The sequence below is a fragment of the Vulpes vulpes genome, chromosome 9, assembly GCF_048418805.1.
Source record: "Vulpes vulpes isolate BD-2025 chromosome 9, VulVul3, whole genome shotgun sequence".
NCBI lineage: Eukaryota > Metazoa > Chordata > Mammalia > Carnivora > Canidae > Vulpes > Vulpes vulpes.
In genome coordinates, this window is record NC_132788.1 from 86073388 (window position 1) to 86085585 (window position 12198).

A 12198-nucleotide genomic window follows, 5' to 3' on the forward strand; every position below is an offset into this window, starting at 1 on the left:
AAATCCAAATTCTATAACTCTGTGGCAGAGAATATTGTTTCCGGTTCTTTCTTTTGTGGTGAATTGTTCCTTCTAGTCATTTGTCCAGTGCAGAGTGGCTGTATGAGAGGGCTAAACCAAAACTATCAATCACAACCTAAGTAGTACACCCTAGATGATTTCTAAGGGTCAGAGACCAGAAAATAAAGGAAAAAGAACAGAACAAAATAAAATCACAACCTAAGTAGTACACCCTAGATGATTTCTAAGGGTCAGAGACCAGAAAATAAAGGAAAAAGAACAGAACAAAATAAAATCACAACCTAAGTAGTACACCCTAGATGATTTCTAAGGGTCAGAGACCAGAAAATAAAGGAAAAAGAACAGAACAAAATAAACAGAACAGAATAAACAAAAGAACTTTAGTTTTCACTAAAGTGAAAAACAAATTTTAAAACAAAGTAGTAAAAATAAAAAGTCAAAAACCAAAAACAAAGAAGACAAAATAAAAAGAAAAAAAGTAAAGAAAAGAGAAAAAAAGAAGGGAGGTATGGTGGTGGTGAGGAAGTGGTAGTGGAGAGAGAATGTGATCTACCTGATGGGTCTAGAGGGTGATCCTCTTGGTTCTGAGTGTATTTTGTTTTGTATGTTAGAAGATGCTCAATTCCAAATTTATATAAACCAGCAATACTTATACAAAGGCCCAACATTGACCACAAAAACATAAACAAGATAAAAGAGGGGGGCAGAATGGGAAAGAAGAGAGAATATAATCTCATAGAATGAACCAACATGGTGTTCCACTTGGTTCTGGGTATATGTTGGTCGTGTTTTAGAAGGTACTAACTTCCACCACTGTAAAATAAAATGAGGCAGAAAAAACAAAAACAAAAAACAAATACCCATATCTTGTATATCTACCAAAATTAAATTGAATGTGTTGAAGGGAATCCAGAAGTGAAAAATATATTTAAGACATGTAATTGTAGGGATCCCTGGGTGGCGCAGTGGTTTGGCGCCTGCCTTTGACCCAGGGCGCGATCCTGGAGACCCGGGATCGAATCCCACGTCGGGCTCCCGGTGCATGGAGCCTGCTTCTCCCTCTGCCTATGTCTCTGCCTCTCTCTCTCTCTCTCTCTCTCTCTCTGTGACTATCATAAATAAATAAAAATTAAAAAAAGAAATATTTAAAAAGACATGTAATTGTAGAAATATGAAAGTCAAAAAGGAAAAAATTTTTAAAAAATCAAGGGTTGTAAAATACTGTAGTTAAGGTGGGAAAATAGAAAAAATATTGGAAATTTTTAGTCTGATATAAAAACGAGTTGTAATGGAAAAAGAAAGAAAGAAAGAAAGAAAGAAAAAAGAAAGAAAGAAAGAGAAAGAAAGAAAAAGGACCCTCTAGTTCTATGTACTATTTTCCCTCAGCCCTGGAGGTTTCCAGTGCTGCTTGTTCAGTAAACTTGCTTTTCCCTTGTACTTCCAGCAGTTCTTCTGGGGAGGGGTCTGCTGTGCTGATTCTCAGGTGTCTGTACCTGAGTGGAGATGCCCCGCCCCTTATCAGGTGCTAGGCTTAGTATGAGCTGTTTATCCTATGAGGCCCTTGTTCCTTAGAAGCCCTGCCTTTCCCAGGCAGAAGTGAAACAGAGGGAAAAAAAATGATGGTAGCCAGATTTCTAGCGCTGGAGTCGAGCTCCCTGCAAGTAACTAACCAGTCTCTCAGTCTGCACTGGCCTCGATGCTCCTGGGGGCAAGCACCGGTGCACTGGTCTGCACAGCTTGTGGGCACCCAGCAGTAAGAGAGTTCTTGATTTCCTGTGCCCTCCCTGCTTCCGCCTGTCTCAGGGGGAGTGAAGCCTTGCCAGCTTTGTCCACTTGGGCATCTTGGGATCTGGGGCCCTGTGCCGCTGGCCCGTGCTCCTGGGGACTGCCTCTCCTGAAGAGAATGGAGTACAGCCACCTCCGTCCCTTGCCAGCCTCTAGAGTAAACGCAGCTCCAGAGCCAGCCCACCAAACCTCCTGGCTTCTCCAAAACGCCGCGGAGGGCTGCGGCACTCCAACCCTTTACTGATGTCGGACTGTGGTTTGTGGTGAGCTTTCCCTTGGGCACCCCTCCTCTTATAGTGACTCCAGGAATGTTTTTTTTTTGTTTTGTTTTGTTTTAAGATTTTTATTATTTATTCATGAGCGACACACACACACACACACACACACACACACACACACAGAGGCAGAGACATAGGCAGAGGGAGAAGCAGGCTCCATGCAGGGAGCCTGATGTGGGACTCGATCCCGGGACTCCAGGATTATGCCCTGGGCCGAATGCAGGCGCGGTAAACCGCTGAGCCATCCAGGGATCCCGGACTCCAGGAATCTTAAGGCTTCACCGCCCCTCCTGAGATTCTGCCTGATTTCCCTGCTAAGCACTTTTTCATCAGGGAAAACTCGGGCTTGGATTTTTAATGTTCCCACTTCTCCAGGGCTGGGCTTTCCTGCCCCAAAGGCTTTTGCTGCTCCATTTTAACCCTGCTAGTCACGGTTCCCCTTACCCACTTTATTCTTTTTTTATTTTTTTTTTCACCTTCCTACCTTGTTAGAAGTGAAAACCCTTCTCTCTGTAGCGTTCCAGCTGTTCTCTAAATCTCAGGTCAAATTCGTAGGTGTTCAGGATGTTTTGAAAGTTGTCTAGTTAAGTTTGTGGGGCCAGATGAGTTGAGGACCTCTACTCTTCTGCCATCTTGCCGATAGGATAAAATGTTTCATCAAACCTTTCTACTTTCTCAGGAAGCTACCAGAGGGCCGGGACCATCCATGTCTGTCTTGTTCTCTAGTCTAGGGGTGAACAAGTACACAGTCCCTAAATATTTATTGTGTAAATGAATCTCAAGCTTCTGTCTCCTCCCTGGGACCTCGGAGAAGTCAGAAGCTGTCAGTACTTGTGGAAGCTCACAGCTTTGAGTTGTAAGATAAGAATCTCATTAACACTTGTATAAAACACTAGATATTGAAAAAATTTCTATTATCCATAATAAAGGGAATCCATTTGCGAGCATTTTCTTGAAATTGAAAAGAAGGGAGAGAACCTGAGGTTTCCAGCAATCAAGTTAATGGGTATTAATAGTATAAAGCATTTAGTATAACCTTAAGATGGTTAAAATATTGATACTGCCTTTATTTAATAAGCCGTTGTTTTAGTAAATGTGAAAATATGATTTATTAATCAAAATTTTAATTTTAATTTTATTAAATTATTTTATAAAAATAGACTTTTTTTTAAAGAGCAGTTTTATAGATTCACAGCAAAATTAAGCAGAGAGTACAGAGAGTTCCCAGGTATGCCTTACTGTACCATATGTACAACTTTGGTCTTAACTCTATTTTTTTCTAAAAGGAGTTAAGTTTCATACTTAACCCTTATACTAGTTTTCTTGAAATAAACTCCACAGTTGGAGTTGACTGTAATTTATGTGCTTCCAGCCACTGCTCTAGTGCTTTTGGGGACTCAGGAAGAATTCAGAAATTGCTGACTTTGCTCTTAAGCAGCTTTAAAGACTAATTGTGAGGAAAAAACCCAAATGTACAAAATTAACTTTAATGCAACGTAGAAAGTGATCATATTGGATAAGAGAAGTACAGAACAGTGTTGTAGGATGGAGAAAATGGAGAACATACTATGGGTGGAGTGCAATAGCCAGGGTGAATTGTGGACAAAGTTGCATAAGAGGTCCTCTGTTTCTTTTCCAACTGATGGGCCCCCACTTAAAATACTCATTTGCAGGTGTTGGCTTTTGGCAGCAAGCCATGGAGATTGCCATTAATGATCTCTACAACTGTCTCCACAACCATCTCTAATCAAACCTTTCTGACCCAGTGTTAATGTCTCAAGGCTAGATTCTTTTTGTTTTTAAAGGCGAATGGGATATCCATGAGGTATTATAAGGAGATTCTGATACATTTTTATTTTTTGTAGAGCTGCTTTTTCCTTGGGCAGCTAGAAAAAATGCATGCTAAAAGTTAACAGAATTATATTACTGCCTCTTTGAAGCTACAAATAAGATTAAATCCATTTTGTCAGCAATTGTCTATTATAGGTTTTCTCCACCCCCCCACCCCCCCAGGGTAAGCATGAATTTCTTTTCACATGTATTTTTCTTTTCAGATAGGTGCCTTCTATTTAAACCTTGGAGGAGCTCCAGAAGGGCCAGCAGGCACAGGCAAAACGGAAACCACCAAGGACTTGGCTAAAGCTCTTGCTGTCCAATGTGTGGTATTCAACTGTTCAGATGGGCTAGATTACCTAGCAATGGGAAAGGTAAACTTGCATATTAAATGTTGCAAACTTATAGCTAGGTCCAACTGGATAAACTGAAGGAAACTCACATTTAAGCATTATTTGAATGTTTATGCATTATTTGAACCTCAGTTTAAGGGTAAAGATATCATTTTTAGATTTGGGGGTTTATTGGGCTTCATTTTTAGGTTTGACTTAAAGGATTAAATATTTGTTTCACAAATGATGCCTCTTTATAAGAAAACTCGACTTCTTTTTTCCCTTGTTTTTAGTTTTTTAAAGGATTGGCTTCTTCCGGTGCTTGGGCTTGCTTTGATGAATTCAACAGGATTGAGTTGGAAGTGTTGTCGGTGGTAGCTCAGCAGATCCTTTGCATCCAGAGAGCCATTCAGCAGAAACTAGAAGCGTTTGATTTCGAAGGAACAGAACTGAAGCTCAATCCAAACTGTTTTGTAGCTATTACCATGAATCCTGGCTATGCAGGACGCTCTGAACTGCCAGACAATCTGAAGGTGATATTTTGTAAGAGTCAATTTAACCAAACATAGCAGCAGCACAATCCATTCATAATTTTCTCACATGCGTTTGTAAATCTCCCTTTTACCTTTGCCATTACCTATAAGGTAAAACTCGAAAAACCTTTTTAGGTGTCTAACACATATTAAAATACACAAAACCAATACAGTACTGCTGGCAAAAAAAAATCACAGAATTAAAGAAAAGATGCTACATTGGGGAATAAACTTGAATCTCACCACATTCTGTTGTGAAGCTTGTGCTCAGCTCTTGAAGAATGGTTTCCTTGATATAAATAATATATATTTTTTCATTCATTATATACTTCAGGTTCTTTTTAGAACAGTGGCTATGATGGTTCCAAACTATGCGCTCATAGCAGAAATCTCCCTCTATTCCTATGGATTTTTGAATGCAAAACCTCTGTCCGTGAAGATAGTGATGACCTACAGGCTTTGCTCAGAGCAGCTCTCGTCACAGTTTCATTATGACTATGGTATGCGAGCAGTAAAAGCAGTTTTAGTGGCCGCTGGAAACCTAAAACTGAAATTTCCCCATGAAAATGAAGATATACTGGTAAGCATTAAATATATATGTTGTGAAAGCTTCAGTATGAGATTTATTTATTTATTTTAGGAAAGTTGATGAGGAGCTATAAATAGGCAAATAAGAGAATTGTTGGCTTTGAAACTTTTTATGTGTGGTTGAAGTAATAGTTTGCAGGGCTATGTTATTCATTATACTTTATATGCATCCAAGGACCTTTTAGCATTATTTAATATGGGGATTCTACAGAACAATGTGAAAGGAACTTTGACTTCTGGTAGTGAGGAGGGTGAGGAATATGGACAACTAACTTATGTTGCACTCTTTGAATGATTTTAGCTTCTTCGATCAATTAAAGATGTAAATGAACCAAAGTTTCTATCACATGATATACCCTTATTTAATGGAATAACTAGTGACCTGTTTCCTGGTATTAAACTTCCTGAAGCTGACTATCATGTAAGTAAGCCTATGAAAATGACTTATTCTGCAAATAAATTTATCTGATGACTCAGTCATTTTAAATGAGTGAAATTATTCTATTGGGAGGATAAACCCCTTTCATTAATGAGAATGAGCAAAGTTTAGTGTCTTCTGTTATATGATACAAGATTCAGATTAAAGATAATGCTTTTTCTAAGAGAATGAGTACTTCTGTGATTTATAATACTACAATGTGTACTATGATTCTGTTGTATACTTTTAGCAGGTAAAAAAAGAAAAATGGCAAAACATTCTATAGTTACATAAAAATTTCTCATATTTAAGTAATATGCTGATCCTTTTTAAAGGAAACAAACCATGTGCATTTTCAATTTCATCTAAATTATAGATGTTAAAATGTACATATATACATATGTATACACATAGTAAATGTCTTCTGTTTATAGCTGTTATTTAATGTAAAATCAAGATAAAGAATTTAATTAAGTTATTTTTTTTTAAAATTTTTATTTTATTTTATTTTTTATTTTTTTTAATTTTTTTTATTTATTTATGATAGTCACAGAGAGACAGAGAGAGAGGCAGAGACATAGGCAGAGGGAGAAGCAGGCTCCATGCACCGGGAGCCTGACGTGGGATTCGATCCCAGGTCTCCAGGATCGCGCCCTGGGCCAAAGGCAAGCGCCAAACCACTGCGCCACCCAGGGATCCCTTTAATTAAGTTTTTAATTTAATTTCAGGATAGTTAACATACACTATTAGTTTCAGATATACAATACAGTGATTCATCAATTCTATATGCTACTCCATGCTCATCACGATAAGTGTACTCTTTAATCCCCATCACCTATTTCACCTATCTGTCCACCACTCTGGTAACTAACCAGAGTGTTTGTTCCTTATAGTTAAGAGTCTGTTTCTTGGGTTTTTTTTTTTTTTTCTTCTCTCTCTCCTTTTCCCTTTGCTCATTTGTTTTGTTTCTTAAATTCCATGTATGAGTGAAATCATATGGTATCTGTGTTTCTCTGACTGACTTATTTCATTTAGCATTATACTCTCTAGCTCCATCCAGGTCATTGCAAAAGGCAGAATTTCCTTCCTTTTTATGGCTGAATAATATATATATATATACCACTTCTTCTTTATCCATCTATCAATGGATTCTTGGGTTGCTTCCACAATTTGGCTATTGTAGATAGTGGTGTTATAAACATAGGCGTGCATGTATCCCTTTGAATTAGTGTTTTTGTATTATTTGGGTAAATGCCCAATAGTGAAATTGCTGGATTGTAGGGTGGTTCTATTTTTTAACTTTTTTTTTAAAATTTTTTATTTATTTATGATAGTCACACACACAGAGAGAGATAGGCAGAGACATAGGCAGAGGGAGAAGCAGGCTCCATGCACCGGGAGCCCGACGTGGGATTCGATCCCGGATCTCCAGGATCGCTCCCTGGGCCAAAGGCAGGCGCCAAACCGCTGCGCCACCCAGGGATCCCTATTTTTTAACTTTTTGAGGAACTGTTTTTCAGAGTAGCTACATCAGTTTGCATTCCCACCAACAGTGCAAGAAACTTCCTTTTTCTCCACATCTTGCCAAAACTTGTTTCTTGTGTTTTTGATTTTAGCCATTCTAACAGATGTGAGGTGGTATCTATTGAGGATTTGATTTATATTTCCTTGATATTGAGTGATGCTGGGCATCTTTTCATATGTCTGTTGGCCATTTGTATGTCTTCTTTGGAGAAATGTCTATTTATGTCTTCTGCCCAGTTTTAATTGGATTATTGGTGTTTTGAGTGTTGGAATTTATAAGCTCTTTATATATTTTGGATACTAGCCCTTTATCAGATATATCAATTGGAAATATCTTCTCTCATTTAGGTTGCCTTTTAGTTTTGTTGATTGTTTCCTTTGCTGTGCAGAAGCTTTATATTTTGAAGAAGACCAAATAGTTTATTTTTTATTTTGTTTCCCTTGCCTCCGATATGTCTAGAAAAATGTCACTTTGGCTGGTATGAGACATTACTGCCTGTGACCTTTTCTAGGATTTTCCTGGTTTCAGGTCTCACATTTAGGTCTTTCACCATTTTGAGTTTATTTTTTATGTATGGTGTAAGAAAGTGGTCCAATTTCATTCTTTTGCATGTAACTGTCCAGTTTTTCCAACACCATTTGTTGAAGAGATTGTTTTTTTTCCATTGCATATTCTTGCCTGCTTTGCCAAAGATTAATTGACTGTATAATTGTGGGGTTTTTAAAATTTTTTTTAATTGTGGGTTTAATTCTGGGTTTTCTATTCTGTTCATGGATCTATATGTCTATGTTTGTGCCAAAAATCAAAATTTTAAAATTACAAACAAAACAATCTTAATGAGGTAGATAATATGTGGCTGAAATTAAATGTTACCTTGTGGCAATTTCTATGGTAAAATGTACAGTGAATACATTTTGAGTTCAGCATGTATAATCTACCTTTCTCCATTTGATGATTCAGTTCTTCCACCCCATCTGCTTAAAGGCACCATTTACTTTTTTTAGACTTTTTTTTTTAACCTTCAAACTCAAATGCTAATGTACATCCTATGGCAGGAACAGAATAATGTGGTTCTAGAGTGTTTTCCAAAACCAACAACCAGTTCTCTGTCTCTGGACACCAAGGGGATGTTCAACAATTCAATTCTGACACTGACTCCAGGTAGTTAGTGTCAGACTTCACAAGACTTGCCCTCAATTCAGACAGTCTCAAGTCCTGGGCCACCTATGTTTCTGACTGGGTTTTCCACAAATTTCCTGCCCAGCTTTGATAATTCATTAGACTAGCCACAGAACTCAGGAACACGGTTTATGTTTACTGGTTTATTTTTTTAAGATTTTATTTATTTATTCATGAGAGAGAGAGAGAGCGAGAGAGGCAGAGAGAGAGAGAGGCAGAGACACAGGCAGAGGGAGAAGCAGGCTCCACGCAGGGAGCCCATGGCGGGACTTGATCCCTGGACTCCAGGATCACACTCTGGGCTGAAGGGAGGGGCTAAACTGCTGAGCCACCCAGGGATCCCCAGTTTACTGGTTTATTATAAAGGATGAAATTTGGTGGTAGGGGGAGTGGCACCTGGCTGGCTCAGTAATGTAGCATATGGACTCTTGATCTCAGGGTTGTGAGTTTAAGACCCAAGTTGGGTGTGTATCCTACTTAAAAAAAAAAAAAAGACACAAAGGATACACTTTGGGAAGAACCAAATGGAAGAGATGTGTAGGGTCAGGTAGGTATGGGTGGGTGGCAGTATGCTTCAGGGTGTATGTCATCCTGCATATTGAGGAGCTCTCTGAACCTTGTTGTTCAGGTGTTTTTACAGAGTGCAGTCTTCTTTTCTTTTCTTCCCTTCTCATTCCCTCCCACCCCATGCATTCACCAAAGGCTAGTAAGTAGGGCTGAAAATTCCAACCTCCTAATCCCTGGGTCTTTCCTGTGACTGGCCCCATCCCAAGGCTAAGGTACCCACCTAAGTCAACTCATCAACATAAATTTGGGTTTGATTGACAAGGGTTCATTAAGAACAACAAAGACATACTTCTATCACTCAGGAAATTTTAAGGGTTACAGGGGGCTCTATGCTAGAGACTGGGAATAAAGACCATATGTATTTTTATATTATACAACAGGTAATTATCAAGATGATTCAGAGTATGCTAATATGATTTTTAAAAATCAGAATGAAAACACAAAAATGTTAACATGTCATAGAGAATTCTTTTACTCCCATGAATAGAGCAATAAATCCATGGATCCAAAGCTTCCGGTTTGAAAAATACTACTAGGAGTTAGTGCTGTGAGGTGCGTGGCCAAGTGGCTCAGTGTACATACAGATAAACAAAGGGGAGCCAGCGCCATAGAAAAAAACTGCTATGTCATGTTGCTTTTTAATATGTTCAATATTCCCCCTTTTTTTTTTCCTTTACTGACTCCTTTTGGGTTTCAGATTGTGTTTGTTACTCCATTAATCTTCTCTTTTGGAATTTTAGCACCTCAGTGGTCACTCCACAGGTTAAAATATACACCCTTGACTTATTACAATTTACCTTAAGTTTGAATTTTATCATTTTGGAAACAACATAAATCTAAATCCTGGAGACCCGGGATCGAGGCCCACGTTGGGCTCCCTGCATGGAGCCTGCTTCTCCCTCTGCCTGTGTCTCTGCCTCTGTCTCTGTGTGTGTCTTTCATGAATAAATGGATAAAATCTTTAAAAATAAATAAACAAACAAATAAATAAATAAAGTAATTGAATTCTTTTTGTTTTTCCTTTTAATTAAAAAATTAAGCTTTTAAGAAAACCTTTATCAAGTATTTTATCAGTATATGAAGATGCAATTTTTATTTTTTTATTTTTATTTTTTTTAAAGATTTTATTTATTCATGAGCAACACAGAGAGAGAGACCGAGACACAGGCAGAGGGAGAAGCAGGCTCCATGCAGGGAGCCCAATGTGGGACTCGATCCCGGGTCTCCAGGATCACGCCCCGGGCTGCAGGCAGCGCCAAACCGCTGCGCCACCGGAGCTGCCCCAATTTTTATTTTCAAAATGAAAAGTTTATTTATGATATGTATGAAGTGATTTATAATGCCATTTTATAAAAATGCATTCCATTTTTCTTTTATTTTAGGAATTTTTAGAATGTGCTCATGAAGCCTGCAAAGTACATAATGTTCAGCCAGTTAAATTTTTTCTTGAAAAAATGATTCAAACATATGAAATGATGATTGTGAGACATGGGTAAGATTATAGATTATCATTGTCTGCCTTTGCTAGATGCTTTTTTCAAGTCAAACTATTAAAACAAAATTTGTGAACCAAAGGATTAAAAAAATTTTGTATGCTAGGTAGGCTAGAGAACGACAAGCTCCATCCCCTAGTTTCCATTCTAGTGACTTAAAACAAAGGTTTATTTCTCTCTCATGCTACCCATCCAACAAGGACTGGTAAGGCGTGCTCATTCAGTGATGTAGCACTAGCGATGAGCGCGGTTTGCCCTTTTAGTCATCAGATTCGTTATTTGTTCTCCTTCATGCACAAACCCTTCTTTCCCAGGAAAACAACTTAAAAGTTCTAGTCAATCAACAAACTATACTTAAGGTTCAGGATCTCTGGGTGATATATGTTAGTTTCTGCATCAGATTTGGCAGTTGTTCCTCTTAATTGAAAGACCTACAGACTAGAAAAACAAGTTATCTGCCCTCCACACACCTAGTTTTAATTATAATAGTGGGTTTACTAGAACAGGCTATTGGAGCAAACATTACTATCCAGAAATTGAAGAACTGGAGACACAGCCAACACTGGTAGCAATTCTGAAACCCACTTGGGAACCCCAGTTCCAGCGATAAATTGACTGTTAAACTGATAGTTTAAACCTCAGGACCTCTCACTTGTAGGGACCTTTCCAAGGGGTCATCATCATTTGATATACATAATTTATTAGATAAGGGTATCATTAAAGAGGCTGTGGACATTCTGTATCCATAGTAATATATATAATTTTTTCCTACTCCACTGACTGTAGAAACTTTAAACCCCATAAAACTTGGATCCACTTCTGTATGATTTTGCAGGGGCTTTCTAGTTAACTATTTTCCATGGATACTGGTTCAACTTTCTTGAGAGGTCTATCCATCTTCATTTCCTTCCCTTGTCACATGTGAGGTGGACAATAGAGAATTTGTTCCTGGGAGCTGAGAACTGTCTTCAGCCTGCTTACTGCCTATAGAAAGTTGGGGTCTCAAAGGTCATGATTTTTTTTAAAGGCAGGATTTTAAACAACACAAAACTTACTATGATATAAATTTTCAAACATATACAAATATAGAGAAACTAGTAAAATCAACCCTCATGCATCCAATATGCAAGGATCATTTTTGTAAAATTTTTCTTATTTATTTAAGAGAAAAAGCACGAGTGAGGGAAAGGAGCAGAGGGAGAGGGAAAAGCAGAATCCCCGCTGAGCAGGGAGCCCAATGTGGGGCTTGATCCCAGGACCCTGGGATCAGAACCTTAGATGAAGGCAGATGCTTAACCAATTGAGCCACCCAGGTTCCCCTGCAAGGATCATTTTTAAGTCTCGAGCATACACATGTGTTTTAGCCTAGGCTCATAGTTTCTTTGTCAGTAAACTCCCTCAAAAACCTGGTAAGCTTCTTATTTGTTTGATTCCAAGCAGCTCTATATGCCGGTAGACGAGCACACTCCTTATAAAGTCATACCTTTATAAATTTCCTTGCAGTATCCTTGAGCCTGTCAAACTTAATTGAGAAGGCCACAAGCTTAATCTATTTTACCTCCTGAAATGATTACTGGGAACCATATTAATCTTTCATAGATTTTAATAGTGATACAATGGCCCTACCCCTTAATATGATCTTTGGT

At 38.3% G+C, this 12198-nt stretch overlaps 1 protein-coding gene across 1 annotated transcript in view; it reads left to right on the forward strand.

Moving 5' to 3' along the window:
• Positions 1-12198, forward strand: part of DNAH12 (dynein axonemal heavy chain 12) — a 214828-nt gene that overhangs the window by 66592 nt on the left and 136038 nt on the right. Inside the window, exons 26-30 of the mRNA XM_025984090.2 lie at positions 4139-4291; positions 4543-4782; positions 5117-5362; positions 5672-5791; positions 10442-10551. Coding sequence (XP_025839875.2) covers positions 4139-4291; positions 4543-4782; positions 5117-5362; positions 5672-5791; positions 10442-10551 — 869 coding nt within the window. The remainder of the gene's footprint in view (positions 1-4138; positions 4292-4542; positions 4783-5116; positions 5363-5671; positions 5792-10441; positions 10552-12198) is intronic.